The sequence below is a fragment of the Eulemur rufifrons genome, chromosome 10 (genome assembly GCF_041146395.1).
Source record: "Eulemur rufifrons isolate Redbay chromosome 10, OSU_ERuf_1, whole genome shotgun sequence".
Lineage (NCBI taxonomy): Eukaryota > Metazoa > Chordata > Mammalia > Primates > Lemuridae > Eulemur > Eulemur rufifrons.
In genome coordinates, this window is record NC_090992.1 from 7,697,456 (window position 1) to 7,719,490 (window position 22,035).

The 22,035-nt window shown below is 48.0% G+C and overlaps 2 protein-coding genes and 1 non-coding gene across 19 annotated transcripts in view; 2 read left to right on the plus strand and 1 right to left on the minus strand.

The window, feature by feature from the left end:
• The window catches only part of LOC138392916 (protocadherin gamma-C4), a 141,357-nt gene extending 139,239 nt beyond the window's left edge, over nt 1-2,118 (plus strand). For all 16 annotated transcript variants that reach the window (XM_069483783.1, XM_069483786.1, XM_069483784.1 and 13 more), the window contains exon 4: nt 88-2,118. In XM_069483783.1, coding sequence (XP_069339884.1) covers nt 88-314 — 227 coding nt within the window. In that variant the 3' untranslated portion in view covers nt 315-2,118. The remainder of the gene's footprint in view (nt 1-87) is intronic.
• Nucleotides 2,119-4,290: 2,172 nt separating this feature from the next.
• The window catches only part of DIAPH1 (diaphanous related formin 1), an 80,418-nt gene continuing 62,673 nt past the window's right edge, over nt 4,291-22,035 (minus strand). Inside the window, exons 20-29 of one of the 2 annotated variants that reach the window (XM_069483804.1) lie at nt 18,543-18,637; nt 18,118-18,219; nt 17,649-17,888; nt 17,401-17,530; nt 16,545-16,669; nt 15,757-15,921; nt 15,499-15,634; nt 13,571-13,657; nt 8,275-8,333; nt 5,994-6,094 (exon numbers count right to left, since the gene is read on the minus strand). In XM_069483804.1, coding sequence (XP_069339905.1) covers nt 6,056-6,094; nt 8,275-8,333; nt 13,571-13,657; nt 15,499-15,634; nt 15,757-15,921; nt 16,545-16,669; nt 17,401-17,530; nt 17,649-17,888; nt 18,118-18,219; nt 18,543-18,637 — 1,178 coding nt within the window. In that variant the 3' untranslated portion in view covers nt 5,994-6,055. Of the gene's footprint in view, nt 6,095-8,274; nt 8,334-13,570; nt 13,658-15,498; nt 15,635-15,756; nt 15,922-16,544; nt 16,670-17,400; nt 17,531-17,648; nt 17,889-18,117; nt 18,220-18,542; nt 18,638-22,035 lie in introns of both variants that reach the window. The other variant, XM_069483803.1, reaches the window with a different exon arrangement.
• On the plus strand, nt 21,032-21,135 carry LOC138393351 (U6 spliceosomal RNA). Its single transcript, XR_011235170.1, has one exon. It is a non-coding gene; the product is annotated as a U6 spliceosomal RNA (small nuclear RNA).

Genomic DNA, 22,035 nt, shown 5'->3' on the forward strand with positions numbered 1-22,035 from the left:
GACATTCATTAACTGCTTATGGTATAAGAGAATGACAGTTAAGGACCCTAAGTTTAACCCCCCTCTGATCTTCCTGTGTCTCCACAGAAGCTGCTGATGGAAGCTCCACCCTGGGAGGGGGCGCCGGCACCATGGGCTTGAGTGCCCGCTACGGCCCCCAGTTCACCCTGCAGCATGTGCCCGACTACCGCCAGAACGTCTACATCCCTGGCAGCAATGCCACACTGACCAACGCAGCTGGCAAGCGGGATGGCAAGGCCCCAGCAGGTGGCAATGGCAACAAGAAGAAGTCGGGCAAGAAGGAGAAGAAGTAATGTGGAGGCCAGGCCTAGAGCCACAGGGCAGCCTCCCTCCCCAACCAGCCCAGCTTCTCCTTACCTGTACCCAGGCCTCAGAATTCAGGGCTCACCCCCAGGATACTGGTAGGGGCCAAGGCCATGCTCCCCTTGGGAAACAGAAACAAGTGCCCAGTCAACACCCCCTCTCTCTGCCCCCAGGGGGTTGAATATGCAAAGGGAGTTCTGCTGGGAACCCCCATCCAATCAATTGCTGTACCCATGGGGGTAGTGGGGTTAGTGTGGACACCACAAACCATTGTCACACCCCCTTTATTTACAGCTGAACTCCTCCATCTTCCAAATCAATCAGGCCCATCCATCCCCTGCCTCCCTGCCCGCCCCACCCCACTCCTTCAACAGTTCCTCTCTCTTGAGTGAGGTGGTTGGGGTGTTGAGGTACCAGGTGACCTAAAAAGGCTCATAGTTCTGAAGAGTTGGAAGGACATCATGACCTCTTGGCTTCTCCTTCGATTCTCAATCTTCCCCCAAAGCAAGGTTTGGTCCAGTCCCTTCATCTCCTTCCAGACCTGAGACCAATGCTCAAGTTTTGGAGGACGTGGTCACCATCCCCATGGTACTTATGCTTGCTGGATTTAGGGAGAGCATTTTGCTACCAAGCCTCTTCCCTATGCCCTGGGGACCAGTCTTTTGTTTTGTTTTGTTTTTTATTGTTTGATGTTCCCACTGCATGCTGTGACTACCTTACTCCCTCCTCAAACAAGAGACTCCATTGCATGTTCCAAGACAGTATGGGGTGGTAAGATAAAGAAGGGAAATGTGTGTGTGTAGATGGGGGGGATGGACAACGCTTGACCCATCAGTTATCAGGGTCTTTCAGGAGGCTCTGTATGTCCCCAGGGTACTGACCAGATCCTCAAATTCCAGCCATAAACCAATCACCAGGCTGGACCGTCACCCCCCACAAATAGGGCTCAGCCCAGGCAGCCAGCTTTGGGCCGAGCTACCAGGACCAATGGATTTAAACTGGCATTTCAGACCAAGGAATCTCTGAGAAGGTTTAGGATCAGGTCCCCTGGAGGGGTCAGAGGGGCTTCTGTAGGTGCTGGGTACTCACTCCAGAGGTGCCTCTGGTGGAAGCCAGCAGAGCCCCAGCAGGAAGGAAGAGCCAGCTGGGCCTTTCTTAGTCCCTGGGTTGAGAAGGCAAGAAACTAGAGCAGGGACCAAGTGGACAGACAGTCTCAGCCCAGGATGGAGCTTCTCCACAGGGGCCCTGCACTTCTCAAGTCTCGGTCCTTCTTGCCAGGTGCCATTTCTTCTCCGTGAAGGCCACAGCCCAGGCCCCCAGTCCGCCCCCTAGTGGCCAGAGCCTGGTTAAAGTCCCCCAGTGCCTCCTTGTGCATAGAACTTCCTCTCCCCACGCCCTTCTGCTCCCGGGGTCCCGTTCATCCAGCGGGGCTGCCAGAGAACCCCACCCCAGCCCGTACAGTAGTGTAGAGCCCTCTCCCCCCTTCGGCTGGTGTAGAATAGCCAGTAGTGTAGTGCGGTGTGCTTTTACGTGATGGCGAGTGGGCAGCGGGCGGCGGGCTCCGCGCAGCCGTCTGTCCTTGAACCTGCCTGCGGCGGCCCGTGCTGTGTTTCGTGCTGTGTCCACGCGCTGCGGCGACCCCCTCCCCCGTACTGACCCCTTCTATAAGCGCTTCTCTTCGCATAGTCACGTAGCTCCCACTCCACCCTCTTCCTGTGTCTCACGCAAGTTTTATACTCTAATATTTATATGGCTTTTTTTCTTCGACAAATAATAAAAAGGTTTCTTCTGAAAGGTTGCACGTTTCTGTGTAAGAGATGGAGGCTCCCGGCATGTATGGATGAAGTGAAGCCGAGAGGTGGGTGCTGGAAGAAGAGAGGAATCGGGAGGCGATGATTGTGTGCGTCTAGATGTTTCCGAATGGAGGGTGTGTGACTGTCCAATATGGCTGCGTACCCCTGCAGTCCCGTCGTGCAATGTCACTGTGCGAGGGACTGTGATGCTGCTTGCGGATCTGCACAGCGCTGTGTAATCGGCTTGCCGGCCGCTGTGGGGTGGGGGCTTGCGGGCGCGGCGGCCGGCGTGCCAGTGAGCGGCTGTCTCCGGGCAGAAGAGGAGACCCCCGCGCGGGCGGGGAGAAGCCCGGCAAAGAGCGCTGGGGAGGGGCAGAGACGTTTCCTTAGTGCCCGCCCCTTCCCCGCTAAGATTACCTCCCGGGAGCGCCCAGAAAGGCTTCGCGGGAGGAGGATGGACTCTCCTTTGCCCGCCCCCTCCACCCCCACTGTCTAGGGGTTTGGGGAACGTAGCGGAACGGGACGGAGTGCGGGAGGCGATTCTCCGAGGCGGAGAGACTGTAGGTTGGGCCTCAGTTTCCCCATCTGGAATTCGCCTTCCCGCTTACCTCTCCGCAGCGAAGCTAAAGAAATGGGCGGACTCATCGCTTTCTTGCGGGGGTCAAGGGGACTGAAAGGACATGCAGGAAATGAGATCGCCCGCAGCCCCAGCTCTGCTCCCTCCCTCTCGGTGCTTTTCCATGCTCTCGCGGCTCTCCCATCCCCCCGACCCCTCCGCCTGCCGCCTCCGCGCGCGAAGCACGGAGGGATCCCGAGGTTGCTGCCGCCAGAGAAGCCGCGGGAAACACCGGCCTGGCCGGGAGAGGGGGCGGCGGGAGGGGCGGAGGGACAGAAACACCGAGGCACTGGCGTTATCGGGCGGGTCAGCGCGGCTACGCGGGGGCTGCCTCTGGGCTTCCTGCGCGGCGGAGTCTCTCAGGGCAGGGTCACCGGTTCTGCCAGCTCCTTTAGTCTGTTGTCATGGAAACCAAACCTTCCAACTAAGCATCTGGGGGCGACTTTCTTGCGTGGGAGGAGGGGTGGTGTGCGCGGTTGCTGAGCTGGAAGTAAGGTTTTGTTTCTCAGAGCCAGGCTGCGGAGGGGCGGGGTGCCGGGCGCCTGGGTTCTATTCCAGGCACGACGGCAGACTGGCAGAGCACGTGAGCAGCTGTGGTTGGTCCTCTAATTGGCATGTGTGTCTATAAAGCCCTGAGCCAGAAACGCGTGGCCTCTGGGGGAGAGGGAAGAAGGCGGCAGGCAGCCCACCCCCACACCTCCGGCCATACTGGGGAGGCAGCTGCCCAGGCTCCAGGGCTATTTAGAAGGCTTTTATTGCTGGTTCCAGGGCCTGCCCAAATGAGTTTGTGGTCCTTTCCAGGCCCCTCCCTGTCTATCTTGAGTGTGCTCGTAGCTTGCAAGGTTTCTTTGTCCATGGTCATGACGCACTCAGAGAACTAGGGCTCTAAGTGACAAGTCATCTGGACCATGACCTTGGGCTTCTGACCTCTGCCAGGCAGGCTCAGGTTCCCAACCCAGTGTAAGCCCCTCTAGTCTGGAATGTGGTCTATGGCCACCAAAAGAGCAGTGGGAGCTGGAAAATGGGAGTCAGATGTCTCCCTCAGCAAGACAAAGATTAAACTATGTAGTAACAGACATCTGGGAGCATGGGGTGGTGGGGAGTTAGGACTGAGTTCCAGAAAAGTCTCCAAGCCAAGGGGCAGCAAGGTGAGAGAGCCCGGAGCTGAACTGGGCGCCTGTACCTTTACTGAGGGCAAACAGCCCCGAGGTGAGCTCTGTCGTGGCAGAAGCCACCATGTATCAATCATCTCTAACCCTGGGCCCAAGCATAGTGTCTGGCACTTTTAGCTTTTTCGCAATGGTCTGTCAGGTCAACCAGGGGTTTGAGGCAGGAAAAAGAGTAGAGGAGCCTGGACTGGAGTGAAAAGAAAACAGCTCTGAAATTCACAAAGGAGGCTGTGAGGCAGTACTGTTTCAATGCTTTATTAACAGTTGGAAACAAACCCAACAACTGGGGGTGATGACATCCCAGAAGTCCAAGAGGTGAGGGAGAGATTTGCATTTTGTATCCCTCCTTTTTATTAAATGTATCTTAGCAAAAGTAGATTAAAAAAGAAAGGGTCAAAGTCCCAGATGTCCACCAGCAGGGAGAAGGAGGTGACCCAGGGGAGCAACAGACCCCCTGCACCAGTCTTCCCAGGAACAGCTCAGAGGAGCTGCCCTTGCCCCTTCATACACAGGCTCAGCAGCCAACGCTCCTTCCTGGCCGCACGGCCTCCTTGTAGTTGCCCTCAAGTCTCCTAAGCTCCCCTTGCTTTAACTACTATAATTCTGGGCCCAACCCTAACAGTGCCATTCTTTCTCTCTGGCTGGGCATGGAAAGCAGAAAGGGCCACAGGGAGGGCAAAAATACCACCCTAAGCCCGAGAATCTGAGCTTCCTCTGGCTAGGACCACCGAACAGTTCAGTTTGCCCGCTGTTCAGAATAGAGCGGGGGTACAGTGTGCAGGGGCACTTCCTGCGCCCACTTCCCCAGAGTGGCCAGTTAGCATTTGCACATTTGGCTTGATACATTTAGTGATTTTATAAAAACTCTGTGGTCTTAGACCTCCCGCTACTCTTAGGCCTGGCCCAGCTCAACCAGAGAAGAGGTTCCTCCTGCCCCAGAAACGATGCTGGGAGAGAGAATCTGCGCCCTGGCCTCAAGGGTCCAGCATTCTCGAGGGCCGACGTGAAGGTCCAGGGGCATTGGGATTGAAACCCCAGGAACTCTGGAACCTCTTACGTTATGGAAGGGAAAAGGGGAAGGAAAAGTTTTCTTTAAAAAAGATTTTTTTCATACAAAAATAGATCCATTTGCAAAACAATTTCTCAGCCAGGAGGCTCCACCTCCCATTTCCTTGGAGACAGAGGGTGAGGTGTTGAGATGGTCACAATACAGCCCATAGTCCAGGTGAGAGGCACCAAAGCTCTGGGGAAGGCATGAGGGACCTTGGATTGGTAGCCTGGGGGCTGGGACAGAGGGTCCAGAGGGCACAAAGCGTGGTATACCGCAGGCTAGGGGCAGGTCCCACACTGTCACTATGCCCCCGGCTGCCTGCCACAGGCTCTGGCCTGGGCCATGGCAGAACAGGTAAGTGGTCCAGATCCTTGTTGTATTGGAAGGCCTTTCCCAGGAAGGTGGAGTAAGGGTGGGATTTGCTCCCCACGTCCCTAGGAGCAGCTCCCAATGCCACACCACTAGTAATAAATAACAATAGCCAGGAGAGGGAAGGGAAGAGCAGAGGTGATAGCAATGAAAGGAGGAATCTAGCCCAAAGGTTCATAAGCCCCATGCTGTTCTCAGGGCCAGAGAAACCACAAAAGAAAAGCACAAATCCAGCAAGATTGACCTAAGGGAAAGCCCACGGCCCACTAGAAAGTCAGGGGCTGAGGAAGCAGGCTGGGCCTTATCTGAGATTAGGCCCTCTAAGTAACAGGAGACAGGGTTAAGGCAGCAACACGGACCCTGCTTTGGTAATACAACAGCCAGGGCTGGCTGGGTTGGGCTCAGGCCTCCCCCACACTGCCCTTTCCTTCTGGCCTCCAGGCAGCTGAAGCTGTATGTGATGTTCGGAGAGCAGCAGGCCAGAGAGAGAGACAGGGTCAGGGTGGTGGGAGTGGCCACCCCAGAGGAATATCCCCTCAAGCCTTTAGGCACATGCTGTAGGGCAGGACAGTCTGGGGCTCCATTCAGGAGCCGCCACGGCCACAGGACCCAGCTTAGCTTGCACAGCCAACTAACTCCTTGGCTTCTTCAAGGATTGTGCGGGTTTCCTCACTGCTCCTGGCCACCTTGGCAGGAACAGCAGTCATGGCATCGGCCATGGTCAGCTCCGAAGCTAGCAGTTGTGTGACTGCACACCCGGCCTTCCTGTTGGCTGCAAGAGAAGACATGAGAGATCTCATCCACGGAAGGCCTAGTTTCTAATCTCTTTCAAACTTGGTAGCAGACATTCAGCCATAAGCCATGCAGATGTGGCTGCCGTGTCCAGTTCACTGAGGCCCTTACTTTGAAGAAGGGGCAGAGATCCAACATGTGGGATATACCTTGGTGTAGCAAAGAATTTAAGAGTGTGTGGTGCAACAGGAGAGCAAGACTTACCTGTGCTTCCCTGTGCGAAAACAGTACAACAGTTTGAATACAGCTAAACAGAATTGGGCTTAAGTGTTAGTTATGTGACTTAAAGAGAGATGAAGTACTCAAAGTCTATTTCTCATAATAGGGTTGTTGGAATTAAATAGGCTAAAGCTCAGTATATAGTATTATTTTTGATTTCTTGATAGTTCCCAGGAAGCTCCCAGGCCAACACACTTTTCGGTCAGCCCTGGGAGGGTTGTCCCTTAGGCAGGCTGCTGGGGGGACTTTCGCAAAGAGGATTTTACTTACTGGCATCACATGCACATCACGCTCCCACGTGTTACCACAACAGATGCCCACATGCCTAAGCTCTTCCCCACCTCTTCAAGGGTAGCAGCTGTGATACAAATGCCAAGGCAATACCAGTGTATAGAGTGCATGTGTGTATGGGAGGAGGGGGTAACAAAAGGCATGTCAGGGAAGGTGGAACTGGGACCAAGGATGGCTGAGAGTGGACCCCTACAAAGAAATCTCAGCCCAGTTGCCTAACGGATTGTGAAGATCCAGTTATCAGCCCACATAGGAAGAGATGAACCAATCTGCATGAGCTTCTGTTGTAACTGCTGGGATTCTCCCCAAGGCTCTCATATTCATTTATGGAATCCAGACTTATGGCCCCAGTATCCTCAACTGGATGGTGGCTGCTTGGGACCAGGCCCATCTCAGGATGTCTGCCTCTTCCTATGCCCCAGGAAGCAGCACAGAGCAACTGCATGTACACAAAGAGCTGCCTGGCATGAAAGAAACCAGATGCAAAAGGGCATATACGTTATGATTCCATATCTATGAAATGACCAGCGCAGGCAAATCCATAGAGATAGAAAGTAAATTAGTGATCGCCAGGAGCTGGGAGACGGGAGAAGCAGAAATAATTGCTAATGGGTATGGGATTTTTCTTTTCGGGATGATGAAAATGTTCTGGAATTAGACAGTGGTGATGGTTGTACAATGTTTTGAATATATTAAAAACCTTTGAATTGTACAATAAAGTGGTGAATTTTAGGTATGTGAATTATATCTCAATTTTTTAAAAAAGGTCAAGTGTGGTGGCTCACGCCTGTAATCCCAGCACTTTGGGAGGCCGAGGCAGGAGAAGGATCACTTGAGGCCAGAATTTCAAAACCAGCCTGGCAACACAATGAAACTCCATCTCTACAAAAAATTTTTAAAAATTAGCTAAGTGGCTGGGTGTGGTGGCTCATGCCCGTAATCCTAGCATTCTGGGAGGCCAAGGTGGGAGGATAGCTTGAGGTCAGGAGTTCGAGACCAGCCTGAGCAAGAGTGAGACCCATCTCTATAAAAAAATAGAAAAATTAACCCTGCATAGTGGTGCATGCCTGTAGTCCCACCTACTGGGGAGGCTGAGGCAGGAGGATCACTTGAGCCCAGGAGTTGGAGGTTGCAGTGAGCTATGATGACGGCACTGCACTCTAGCCCGGAGAAACAGAATGAGACTTTGTCTTGGGGAAAAAAAAAAAAAAAAAAAAAGTATAAAAAAAGTAGCTGAGCCCAGTGGTGCTATGGTGTGTGCTTACAGTCTCAGGTGGGAGGATCACTTCAGCCCAGGAGTTCGAGGTTACAGCGAGTATGATCGAGGTTACAGTGAGTATGGTCGTGCCATTGCACTCCAGCCTTAAAGAAGCAGGACCAGATGAAAGAGCCTAGCACTCCTAAATGAAGACTACAGGATTGAGCAGCTGCGGGATATGAGTAGGAAGGAAGAAGAGCCCAGAGGGGCCAGGGCTTCCTTTGGAGCAGCAAAAGCTTTAGGTAGGCAGAAGCCAAATGAGATCAGAAAGCCCAAGTCTTCACTGAGGCTGTCAGTGTTGCTGCAGAGCCATGACCCAGAGCCACTGTTTTCACCCCAGCAGAGGCTGCCCACAGGTCAGGCAGGGGACACACAGCATGCCCACAGGTTACCAATTTATAAGTCTCTTCCTCCTCCTCCACCTCCTCCTCCCAGGGGCACATGGGATTATCTACCAAGAGAAAGAACAGTGAAGATCCCGACAGCCACAAGGGCTTATCTAGTTAGCGATCAGAGGTGTGCTCCCTAACCTGTGGGGGTTTCACCAAACCACTCATCATATTAACATGGCAGTGACTGACAGGCGAGGACAGGAACCCACCTGAGTAGACTGTAACAGTCTACATTATATGCTTCTCCTACCTTCCCTCTTAGTCTCTTACCACCACCATCTTCCTCAGACCTGCCGAGTGTCCTCTTTTCTGAAGTACTCCCTTCTCTAGACTCCACTTCTCGTATCCAGAAAGGTAGTGGTTTGATAGCACTTTGTTGCTCCTTTGAATTCAATCTTCAGCAGTTAAGAACATTCTGCAACTACTTGTGTGTGTGACCCTAGTGGTGTATAATACACTGAAATTACTTCTGATTCCAGACCCTGGGAGAAAGAACTCTGGGCCTTCAGGGACACTTGTCTGGGCAACACAGGAGAAATCAGCATTCAAGTGTGGCAAGTCTTAAGCTGCTTCTTTCTTTAGTTTCTTTCTCTAAACTAAGAAGCTACCAGTTGTACATAATCAAGCAGTGTTTGTAGATTTTTCTAGAATAAAAGGAGCTTCTGATGCATTATAAACTTCATAAGAAGCAGGAGCAGATGGTAGGTAGAGAGAAAACCAAAATTTCCCTTTTAAGCCTTGAAAGTATGTATACTAGGGAATGGACATAATGTAGCCTAAGGTCAGGGATGTGAAAGCTCTTGTTGGAACTGGCAAGAGAATCAACGGAATCCAGGCATCCTGGCTGTCACTGTGTCTCCTGTGCCACCAGTATGAACAATCAAGAAAAACTAACCTCTTCCCTTCTTTCTCCAACTTGAGTGCTTAAGACTATTGAAGAGTAGTCACAGAACCAGATAAATACTTTGAATAGATGGGATCGGGGCGGGGGGAGGGGGGGATCCTTAACTCTAAGAGAACAGTCCCACAGGGTATGGGGGAAAAGGAAACTGTCTTGAGACACTAGTCAAAGTTTTCTGAGGCCAGATTCCTAGAAGTTAGGGGTGGGCTAGGATAAAAAACCCAGCAAAATCAACCATATAACACTAGTATAGCTGGATTTTAAAAAGGTTAATGATTTGGAAAATTACCTTTATTAAAACACAGGCTAGGAATTATTACCAAAGAGGTAGCGCTCCTGTTAATAAGCTTCCTTAGGGAAGAGGAAACTAGGACGGATGGGGCGATCATTACCATCCTAAATAAATTATTGTCTAAAACTCATCTAATTATACTTCCTGTCCTATTTTCACAAAAGTAGGGGGAGGATAAGTAGTGGTATAGGAAACATTCTTATCAACCTTCTCCAGATAGGCAGTCATCAGAAAAACTCTCTGAAGAGATTTCACATGTCTAAGACTCTCATTGCTAGAAGGTATGAATGAATATTTCTAGGCTGGGCACGGTGGCTCACACCTGTAATACTAGCACTTTGGGAGGCAAGATGGGAGGACTGCTTGAAGCCAGGAGTTGAGACAAGCCTGGGTCACACAGTGAGACCCTGTCTCTACAAAAAATAAAAACAGAAGAGCAGCTGGGTGTTGTTCTAGCCACTGTAGTCCTAGCTACTCAGGAGGATCGCTTGAGGCCAGGAATCTGAGGTTGTAGTGAACTACAAAGGTTGCTACTGCATTCTAGCCTGGGCAACAGAGCAACGCCCAGTCTGGGGGGGGGGGGGGGGGGGGGAATAAAAATAAAAATTCTGGCCCATACTGAGAGGTCACTGTCGTCTCCTGTTCAGTCATTTAGGCTTAGTAGAAACAGCCCTGGACTTGGATTCACAAAAGTGGGCTACGGTTCTGGCTCTATCATTAACCACCTATGCAGACTTGGGCAAGACCTTATCTGGTCTTAAATCCTTTTACCTATGAGCAGGTTAGATACTAATCACTAGAGGTCTTTAGAGTCTTTCCAACTTTAAGGTTCTATTAGTGTAGGTGGAACTAATAGGGAAGCTGGGAAGTGGTAGAGGGAAGGAAAGGAAGAGAGGTGAATTTCTTTCTTTTCTTGACTTTTATCCCAGTGAGCAAACGGCCTGTATATAAGAGGCCACAATTCAGACATGGAGATAAAGTTGAGTCATTAAAACCACAAGCTGACTCAATTATGGGCCTGAAATAGCAGCTGTAATACAATCACATGGATTCTTCCCCTTGACACTCAAACCATTGTTCTCCCACACCCTGCAGATCGCAGCAGTTTACATGTTGCTTCCAATGAACCAACACTGATAGTAACTCTCCTCTTCCAACTCCTCAATGAGTCTTTGTATACTGGGTCACTCCCTCAGGTCCCCAGAGACCGGAAGATTTTAACATTCCTTTAAATTCTAGGGAAAAGGCTAGTGTCTTTGAATAGGGACAGCTGCCTCTCTCTGGGAAGAAGGAGGGCTGTGAGGCAGATATGCTTGATAATGCTTCTATTTTTTTGGCTCAAAGCAATTGGCCAGGAGGAATAGTCAGAGACAGCTTAGTAAGGGGTGGAACAGCTAAGTCTAGTAGCCAGAGAGGGAAATCTATAGCTGCTGGAGCCTTTGTATTTTGAGAATGGGGCTATCTAGGCCTAGCCTCTCTCTTCTCTTCTCTTCTTAATCCTATTGTCACTGTCCAAAAAAATATTAGACTTGGATGGGACCCTGGAGATCATTCTAGTCCAACTCTCATTTTATACATGAGGAAACTGAGTCCTAAAAACATTAAGTGACTTGCCTAAGGTAGCACAGATGACATCAGAGCTAGATTTGACTCTGGGTCTTTCGATCCTACCTAGTCCTACGCTCTTTGCACTTCACTCCGATGCCTATCCTCTGCTTACGTTTCATGTGAGGCCACATCACATCACTTTCCATGCTGTGAATGCACCCAGGTCTAAAGAACTTACCAGAATAACCGGAAATGGCTTCTCTGAGTCTCCCAGATATATTCAGGTGTGTTTAGTAAACTCAGTCTGTAAGGTTATAGACTGGAGCCACTTTAAAAATACGTATTTTCATTTCACCTACTTTTCACTTCATCATTTCCTAGAGTAAGTCTCCTCCTATTCCCTCTTGCACTGGGAGACAGGATTTTGCCTACGTCAGGTCCTCTGCTGAACAGTTAGTTTCCAACAAAATCCCTGTTTCTTCTGCCTATGAGTCCTGGTTTCCTACTTGGAAAGAAGTGAAGAATGGGGTCTCCCCAGCGCAGGGAAGCCATTGATGTCTGGCTGCCTATGTATAGGAAGCATCTGGAATTCTAGTATAGTTCCACAGGAAGAGGCTTAATAGGGAATTCCCCACCAAGTCTGATGTAGGTTCACACTTAGCTGAAGAGGTCAAGGAAAACAGAGATGCAATGTACTTTCCTTAGGCTAGAAATACTTCATGTGAGGCCACGTCAGCTTATATGGTGGGTAGGAAACAATGTCACAAAAACCTAATGACTAAATACAATAGTAATACAGCAATACTAGCTGTACTCTGTACCCAAACACCTACCTATAATATTAATACTAAATGCTCTATCCCAGAGAGTTCCATACCCTTCATGCCTACTTCTCCTCCCCTTTAGAGAGCCTATACTCAGGGGATGCCAGAGAACGGATTAGAGTTGTGACTAGGGATTTGATGGTTTAGAGAAGGTTCTAAAGTCATACAGAAGAGCCTTCAGAAGAGAATATCCCTCTGACTATTCAGAGTATGGGTAAAACTAGGCAGCCAGCCTGACAGGTAAAACTTGTAGTGATCTACAACATTTGGGTCAGGACACTGAGTTTCTGAGGGCTAGCATGCTCTATACCCTTGGCTCCTAAGGTCCCCTTTTGAGGCTGCGACAGGTACTACAGGCTCTACAGATACTACTGTATTAATAACTAAGCACTGGCCAAAAGAAGCCATACAATTCCTTCGCATTACAATAACCTCAAAAGCTCAGGCCGGGCGTAAGTGGCTTGCACCTGTAATCCTAGCACTCTGGGAGGCTGAAGTGGGAGGATCTCTTGAGGCCAAGAATTTGAGACCAGCCTGAGCAAGAGCAAGACCCCATCTCTACTAAAAATAGAAAAATTAGCCAGGCACAGTGGTGTGTGCCTATAGTACCAGCTACTGGGGAGGCTGTGGCAGAAGGATCGCTTGAGTCCAGGAGTTTGAGGTTGCAGTGAGCTATCATGATGCCACTGCATTCTAGCCTGGGCGACAGACCAAGACTCTGTCCCAAAAAAAAAAAAAAAAAAAAGTAAAGCTGATACCAAATGGGCCTACAGAGTGTGGCAGCCAGGAAATAGAGAATATAGCTTTAATCCCTCTGATGCAGAAACCTTTAATGAGGCCTTTTCTGTAATTCTCACCCTTCAACCTAGGAAGGAAACCATCACTCCTAGCTACATAGGGCCTTCTTCACTAAACACAACGGTGTGGGTCAACTCCACAGGAGAGGTAGCCTCAGCTACTACCCTCTTTTGGACTAGTCTCTTGGCCACTGCGTGCTGCCCTCAAGGGAAACTTAACCATTAATCCTTCTCTATACTAATGCCTGGATCATCTGTCCTCCTATCTCCATAATTCTTTTTAGAGGCTCTGGCTCAATGTAATCCTCTTAAATCTTCTGAAGGTTGGGAAAGGAGGCTGCAAGGGGAGCGAATGGGAAAAGGCAAGGGGCAGTGGCGGCTCAGTGCCCCTAAGGAAAAGGTAGTTTCAGACATGGCACAATCTTTCAGTTGAGACGCTCCTCCATCCTTACATCTGGGGGACCAGATGCCTGACCCTCTCTCTATAGAATTTTATACTTTCTCTTATTAGTTTGATCTATATATGTCTTCTGCTTGTGAAACTGAAAGTAAGGACTCTTACTTTTTCTTTGTATTTCAATCTATACCTAATGTATAGTTTTGTGTTTAGATTAATTTTGTTCACAAACACGCCCAGTCAAATCTCTGTGGCCCCTTTGTCCAAATTTCTCCTTCAAGAGAGGAAAGAAATGCAAGAATAATCAAATATAACTGATTTGTTGTCAGTCCCTCAAACCCCAGCTTTCCAAGTTAGTACTTTCTAACATGAGAGGAAGAGGACCAGATAATCCACTCTAGATGTAGGGCCTATTGTGGAGAAGTTTCTAAACCTTTAGAGCATCCTTATCTGCTCTCCAGCCCAAGACCAGCAGGACCAGGAGCTGAGAGGCCCCGCGCCCTTCGACACCAGGCTGAGCTCCATTCGCTTACTTACCCTGCCGGGGCCCTCTCTTCCGCCGGAATGCCGCCCCCGACTGCAGGGCTTCCAGGAGACTGTCCATCACACCTGTCTCATCGCCCTCTGTCATGAAGAACAAAGATGGAGACGTAAACTCTTCAGCCAGAGCAGCGTGGCAAGTGTCAGGCTCCACACAAAGTGCATGGCTATTGCTTGGCTACCCCTCCCACAGTGGCTGGCAGCTAAGAACAGACAAAGGATGCTCAATCTTAAATCTCACAGGTTCATGTTTACTTGTATCTGTTTAGAAATGGTCAAAATAAAAGATTTCACTTCCACTATCAAGAGCAAACCTTGGGATATTTTCCCACAGTGCCATCCTCTGTGCCCCAGTCAGGAGGACTAGCACATGGAATTGCAGAATTGCCCAACCCCAAGATCAGGACAAGGAGAGACTGCAATTGTGAAATTAATAAGCAACTATATCACTCCCTCTTTATCCCAAAGTGTTTCACGCTGATTTACATACACCTCTCATGGATACCCTGGTTCAGGTTTCAGGCCAGGGCTGAGGAAAGAGACCACTGATCAAGAGTGCATTTCATCCCTTAGGTACTGCGTCTAGTGGCTGTCTCCCTGAAGCCGGATCTGCATCTAAGAGAAGCAGCCTGGCTGGAATACAAAGAGTTAATGTAGAATCCTAGTTCCAGCCTGGCTCAGTTTCCATGGCAACAGCTCAGGGTAGTGAAATCCGAAACTGTGAAATCCCACGGAGCGGGTTGGCTGCCAGAGCCAAGGTAGGGGCTCACTGCTCCCAGCGCCACCTACTGGTTGAACATTACCAGTGCATCTGACCTACATTCCCACCTCATTTCCTTGACCAGGGTACTGGGGACAGGGCAAGGTCCACTACGCCACCTGTCGACGGGGTGCAGTCCTCATCCCGCAATGCGGCAGGACTCCACCTTCCCCCACTGCATCCTAGCCAGTACCTGAAGACAAACACTGAGGCCCAGGGGAAGGTGATGGACACTAGGTGTGGGCTTTAATAGCATGACTGGAACAGAGTTGTGGCTTACAACCGAGGTAAAGGCAACGGATCTGTTTGCCAGACAAGAATAAAGAAAAGTCCCTGGGAACAAGATGTGTTGGTGTTTCAGCAGCCCTTGCTGCTTGTGCTCTGCAAAATGCTGATTCTTAACAGATCCAGCAGCCTTAAAAACCCCTTTGCTTGAAGAAGGCTTGTGGCCCCTCAGGTTCAGAGAAGGGTGGCATCAGCTGGGTGCCGTGGAAGCCATGTATGCTGTATTTCCGCTGCCCGCAGAGAGAGCAGTGGGGGTGGAAGGGCAGGGATTCAGCAGCAGGAAAGAAGCAGAGACAGGAAACAGAGGGCCAGTAATTGAGACCATATGTTTCAACAAAGACAGGCTTCTGGTAGAAAAAAGAAGAGGGTGGCCAGCTCTCCACCCCGTTCCAGAAGTTCAATCCATTTGCAATCTGATAGTACACACAACTGTGCTAAGGTACTAGGGACACAGTACTTAGTGAAATAAGCAGAAAGAGAAGACAAGCCACCATCAAAAGATGGGAGGAGGGCCAGGAAAACATTTTGGGGGAAAAACGCAAAAGATTTGGTGGAGGGAATGAGAACAGGCCAGAGGAACTTCTGGATGGGCAGAAGGAAAGAGTATGTGTTACAGCGATACTAAAATCACTGTGGATGGAGATAATGCAAGAACCAGCAAAAGCGAGCGAATAAAGATTTTAGCGTGGAAAATTAGAATGTGCATGGAACTGAATTGGGGTTAAAGTCCAGCATCAGGACCTTGGAGGTAGAGAGCTGCCAAAATCATGTGCCAGAAGCTGAGCTCAGACATGAGCTATTCTCTCTGGCCTCTACAATCTAGACAAAGAAGCCTTCCAAAAGCTCCGGTCTCAGTTCCTCAGGCCTCTTCGCTCCTTACCTGCATTCATGTCTATGAGTTGCTCTCTCTTCTGCTGTTTCTCTAGCCGTTCCTTCTCGGCCTTCTCCTTGGCTAGTTTTGCTCGACGCATCTTTTCTTCTGTCTCCCGCCGCTTCTGGTTCTCCTTGACTGCTTGCTATGGGTTGGGGAGGGAGAGAAGAACAGGTGGACATGTGTACACTGACCACCAGCCAACACGGAGCCTGTGGAAAGTGACAAGTGTCCACAGGGTTCAGTCAGCAGGTATCCCTTACTCACCAAAAACATATTCCTAAAGTTGTGCAGATCCATGAAGAATTCTTCAACAGACAACTTCTTGGGGTCAAAGAGGAAGTAATCACCCAGGTTCTTATAAAGGGTCTCCATGTTAGAATGCATCATGCGCAGCTTGTTATACTGCTCCTGTGCGTCCTTCACAAAGCTGTGCAGCCAAGGAGTAAAGGACCAAGACAAGAAGCAGACTCACTTCTCTAGCCCAGAAAATTACTCAGAGATGCGTACTGGCATGCACAGGGATGTTCCACACAGTACTGCTTATAACTGCAAAAACCAAAAGCAATCTAAATATCCTAAATAGGGGAACAGTAAACCAAACGCTCTGGTACACCTATAAAATAGAAGGTGGCAATTTAAAGAGGCTGTTCTGCATACATTAATATGCAAACATGGCTAAGACATACTATGTGCAAACAGCAATACAATGCAGTTTTTGTTTAAAATAGGTTCAAGAGGTGCAAATCAGAAAGCAGCCCAGCGGCAGTGGGTACCTTTGGGAAAGGGAGAGAGAGGAGCATGTCAAGTGCGTGAGTGTGGGCGTGTGTGGTACAGATGGGGCACAGGGTAGGGGAATAGGGGACTTTTAGTTTATGTGCGTGGTTTGTTTCCACTGCCACAACTAGAGTGTTTTCAAGGAGTATGTATCTAATGAAAAAAATTCTTTTTAAGAGGGAAAAAGTGTATACTGCCGTATCTATCCTGTCGTCTACCTCTCCACCAGTTTTCTTTCCCTTCCTAGGGAGAAACTCCCTCCTTTCAAGAGAGGATATAGTCATTTTTTCAACAAATTTGTCTTTTTCATCTGTGGCAGCTGGGAAATTCTGAACATCACGTTCCACATCAGAAATTTGTTTCTTCATCTGATCTAGATTCTTTTGCAAGTTTTCAGCAGAAACTAAAGGAAACACAAAAATAGACGGTAAGAGCTTACTAATAATTCCAGCCTCAAGATCCATCAGCTTCACTCTTCAAAGCACAGCTCCAGTCCACACACACATTCTGGTACTTCATTATTTTAGTTCTTTTATGTAATAACTTTAGTCATTTCACACATTTAAGTTTTCATCTTTCCAGTGAGAATATTAATCATTTGATAACTGCACCTCCAGTCTCCATAAGGTGTACAGTACAGAAGAGAGGCTTCATTTAATTGAACATGAATCTATGAAATCCCCTGAGATCTCAGTCTCATTTATTTTAGAGAACAGGGTCTGGGAGAAGAAAGACAGAGGCAGGGCAGAAGTCTGTTCCTATTTCTACTGAATGCTTTTTCTTTGTCTAGTTCCATGACAGTGAAGCCTCATTTTTGTTAATCCAATCTATGCCTTCTGAATGAGAAAAACTGTTGACCTAGACTAAAAACACCTGCCTTTCTTCCCATTATTTTTTGGTGTTTGGTGTTTCCCTAAGAAGGGAAAAAATGCTTCCCCTTCCTAAACATGAAGACCTCTCTTCAGCTGTATACTCCTCCCTTGTGGCTTAGACACCATGCCTAAGCCCTCCCCCATTCCCACCTAGTCTGAACAGAAAATGACCTAAAATCTAGACTGTCTTACTTATTTCCCTCCCCATGCAGAGACTTTTGGGGCTCAGAACCACTTCTAGCTTCACCCCAACCTGGCCCACCTCGGCTGGCTTTCTCCACATGGGAAAGCTCATCTGGAAACTTGAGGACATCAGGATAGTTGTTCTCACACAACTCAGCCAAGAAGTGCAACAAGGTCATCTTCTGATCTGTGGACTTAGTGTCTCGAAGCTTAGGGTAAGAGGAGAAATTATTAGTCCTGACATGCCCAAGATGGCCTCAGGCCAACGCTGGGCTCAGAGAGGCCACTGCCTTGCCTGTGTTGTCCTGCTCTAACCCCTTGGCTCACCTTGCAGAGGAAGCTGATATTGAAGCCAAAAGCACCCGCATTCCTGGAGCCAGCGTTCATGTAGTTTCCTACAAGCAAGGTAATCTCTAGGAGGCTGGCAAAGCTCTCACTCTTGTGCAGCTCCTCACATGCGGCAGTGACAGACACAATCTCTGGCTTGATATTCTCCACTTGCTCACTGAATTGTAGCTTGAAGAGGATGGCATTGAGGCGGGGCCGCAGACGGGGCACAGTTCCCATCTAGTGGAGAACACAAGCAATTCCATTAGAGCCAACAGAGAGAGAGAAGAAAGAAAAAGATACGGGCTTGAACCTCCTATGGGAGCATCAGAGCTTCTGAGTAGGGAGGAGAGAGAGAAAGATAGGTTCAAAATAGGTAAGAGGCGAGGAGCAAGTGCCCAGGCTGCTCTCTAGAGGGAAGAGGCACAAAGAAGGCAGAGAAGAGCCTATGGGCACAGGCCTCACTCACCACCACGCCAAACTGCTCTGACTCAGCCAGATCATCATACTCGTCCTTCAGTTCAGAAAGCATTTTTAACTGCTCTGGCTCAGGCATCTGCTTAATGAGGTTCTGAAAGAGAAGAGATGTCTCAGTTTGAGTGGGATGAGCTGACAGCTCGAGCCTAAACAACTTTTACTCTCTCGTCAGTCCCACCCTCTGCCCAAGGACCACTAAGAAGGAAACAGGGTGTGTCGGGGGGAGGAGAGGCAGCTAGTGAGATGGCAGGAGTTTTGAAAATTATACCAGAAATAACCTGACCACCAGAGAAATGGCAGCTTCTGCCAAGCTAGCATTCATAAGTCAATAATGCTAGAGGAGGATCCTCTTCATCTAGGCAGAGAGGAGATGAGGCTCCAGCCAGCTCCAGCAGAATGAATGACCTTACTCCTTACCTGTATCATAGACTCGGTCAGGACAGCCTCATTCACCTCCAGGATGACATTCTTAATCTCTTGATAGGGCATGCGGAAGGAACCCAAAAAGATTGCTGCCAGAAAATGAGACATAGAGACATGTTCCCAGTCTCTTCCCGCTTCCAACCCACCCTAAAAACGAATGCTGGACAATCTTCCTAAGACGGTTAAATCACTCTTAGAAACTTCTCTGCCTATATGGTTAAAATCCAAGTTCCTGAGGTTCCCACCTCCCAGCTTTCTCTTTCATTAATCCCTATATCACACACCAGTCACACTGTTCCATGTACCACATTCCACAAACACTGGGATTCTTTGCCTTTGCTCACACAGGAAGTCTTTGATGTCCTCTGTCTATATACATCATAGACTTTTACCCCACTCTATTTTAGTTCTCCACTCCTAGGACTCGATCCTCAAAGCTGCTTTGACTTTAAACTGCCATATCCTGCTCCCTAACAAACACACATCCTATCCTTTCAGCTCTCTCACTTTCCAACCTTCAACTTGACTCTTCGACCTTATCACGACCTCTCTCCAGTCTCCTGACCATTCTGTTTTCTCTGAATGTGTCAGTTCCACTCTGCCTTCTCTTTTTCACCTTGACCCTATCATTTGCTCTCTACTATTACTCCTACTGCTACTGCTACAGCTAGCTAGCTACTCTCTTGCTTCCTGCTCCTTCCAGTCCCTGGCTAATCCAGCCATCTCATTTCTCTACTCGTATACCTGGGCTCATGCAGATCTGTGTCTGTGAATTTGTAGAGCACCAGCAATAGCTGGGGCCTCAGCATTGCTTAGCAATCCCCTTTTGTGTGTCCTCATTCTGCTCTCTCCCACCCCTCTTCACAGCTCCTCCAAAATATCCCCATTCTGTTCTAAGAAGACTTTGCTCCCCCCTTCACTGAGGAAAATTGAAGCCAGTGGTCAAATCACTTGCTCAGCTTTCTTTTATGCTACTTAAAAATCGAGCACTGGAGGCTCTCAGCTAGAGTCAGATAAGAAAAGGCTTGGATAAAGATTTTGGAAGCACCTAGAAGAAACCCGTGCCCAACACTTTTGTAAGCTTATCAGCAAGTACTCATATACATACTCATGTACATGTATATATCCCCATGTACTCATCCTTTCCTCATGTTTCAACAGAAGAGGCGGCTGAAGGACCTTTTCCTTCAGCATAGTAATCAAGTTTTTCCTATCTTTAAAAAAACCCTCCTGACCCAATGTTCCAATTACTGTTTCTCTTTCCTTCACTTTACAGCATTCTAAAAACATAATTGTCTTCTATTCTCTCTCACTTCCACAACTCTCATTTATTCTGTCCCCACAAAGCCAATGAAAAGATGGCAACCATTCAGAGTATATATACTCTAGATAAGATACCACTGCCACCTCTCACTCACATCCACTAAAACAGAGACATCTACCTCCCCGAAAAGAGAGAGAACCTGTTCTTGCTGAATTTTCCTATTTCAGTAAATGGTACCGCTTTCCGTGGAGTAACATAAACCCAAGAAACATCTCCTTTATCATCCCCTCAGTCAATCATTCCATTCCATTAATTCTACCTTCTTAATATCTTCTGCCTTCCTTTTCATTCTCATTACCTTAGTTGCAGGCCCTGACCACTTCCCACCTAGTTTAAAGCAATAAAGTAACTCACATCTCTCTGCCTACAGTCTCCCCAACCTTGGCGATCCAGCTTCAAAATCACTGCCAAAGCAGCCTTCTTAAAAATTACCTAGGGTCATTTCACTCACTTTCCTGATTAAAATCTCTTCACAGTAACTTCCACAGCTTCACTCAGCTGTACTCAGTTCATTGTTCTGGCACTGCACGATGTTATCTCATGCCTCTGTACCTTCACATGTGCTGATCCCTCTCCTGGAACAAGCCGGTCCTTGACCATCACTTAATTCCTCCTTATAGTTCCTCCAACTGAGTTTCAGCAGTCCCTCCTGTAGAATGCCCTTTGGGATTTGCCCCCTCCAGTACTTCTCCCACTCGATTTAGATGCCCCATTCCAGCATACTCTATCACAGCACTTATTGATCTGTGCTATATTATTACTTGCCTTTCTGTCTCTACCAGACACATGGCTCATAAGGACAGGGACTATGTCTCATGCAGCTTTGTATCCTTAGCACATAAGAAGTATTTCATCACTGTTTAATCACCAAATTCCATCTCCCAGACCGAGACCATCCTACCCCAAACTATTCTCAATTCTGTTCTTGAATTCTGTTTTCCATATCAATATCACTCCACTAGAAATAATGTACTGCACCATGCTCTTTCTTATATCATTTTCTAAAACAGCAATTACTCATGTTTTATGTTCCTAGAGATAACTCTTGGAAAGAGGAACTGACTCACACTACTTAGTCTCATAAAAGGATTTCACCGCAGATACTATTTAGTACTATTTGTTGAAAATAATTTAAGATTTTCTAGTCAAGAATAACAATGTGCTTCCTTCGGCAGCGCATATACTGAAATTAGACCAATACAGAGATTAGTATAGCCCCTGCACAAGGATGACGTGCAAATTTGTGAAGTATTCCATATTAACAAAAAGAAAAAAAGACTAATGTAAATGTAAAGGCTTACTGCTCTTGTTGTATCTCTCTGACTTTACTTATAGGTATGTGTACTTATTAGTTGTGTTACCCTGGGCAAGTCACAACATTTGAACTTTAGTTTTGTCATTTGGACAATGGGGACAATAACTGCATCACAAGGTTGTGTGGCTGGGCGTGGTGGCTCATGCCTGCAGTCCCAGCACTTTGGGGGGATAGCTTGAGGCCAGGAGTTCAAGATCAGCCTGGTGAGATCTATATCTACAAAAAATAAGAAAAATTAGCTGGGTGTGGTACTGTGTGCCTGCAGTCCTAGCTACCTGGGAGGCAGAGGCAGGATGATCATTTGAGCCCAGGAGTTCGAGGTTGCAGTGAGCTATGACTTGCGCCACTGCACTCCAGCCTAGGCAACAGAGCGAGACCTTGTCTCTAAAAAAATATATAAATAAAATAGGAAAAAGAAAAGATTGTGAGTAGGTTTTATGGATTATATACCCTTTCATCTCTGGAATACATGCCTAGTATGTGCCTAATAGAGCCCATCACATAGCAGACCCTCCAATATTTGTTGAAGAAATATTTAAATCTGTATTACTCAGCATAAAGTAGGTAAGTCAACAGTTGAAATAAACAAACAAAAAAAATTAACATTCATCCTGATCATCAAATAAGTACTACCTGCATCAACTTTGCAGAGGAATTTCTGATTTGAAATTTTGCCATCAATCAGAATTATGAGTATAGGTAGTAAGTTCAGAACAGAACTCTCTGGAGTTACTGATCCTACTCTGAGAAGTACAAGATTTACCTAATTTACTTAAATCAGAAAGTAATTTTAGATTTAACTAAAGCCAAGCCAGTGCCTGCATTACTTATCAGAAAGTGAGAAAGAA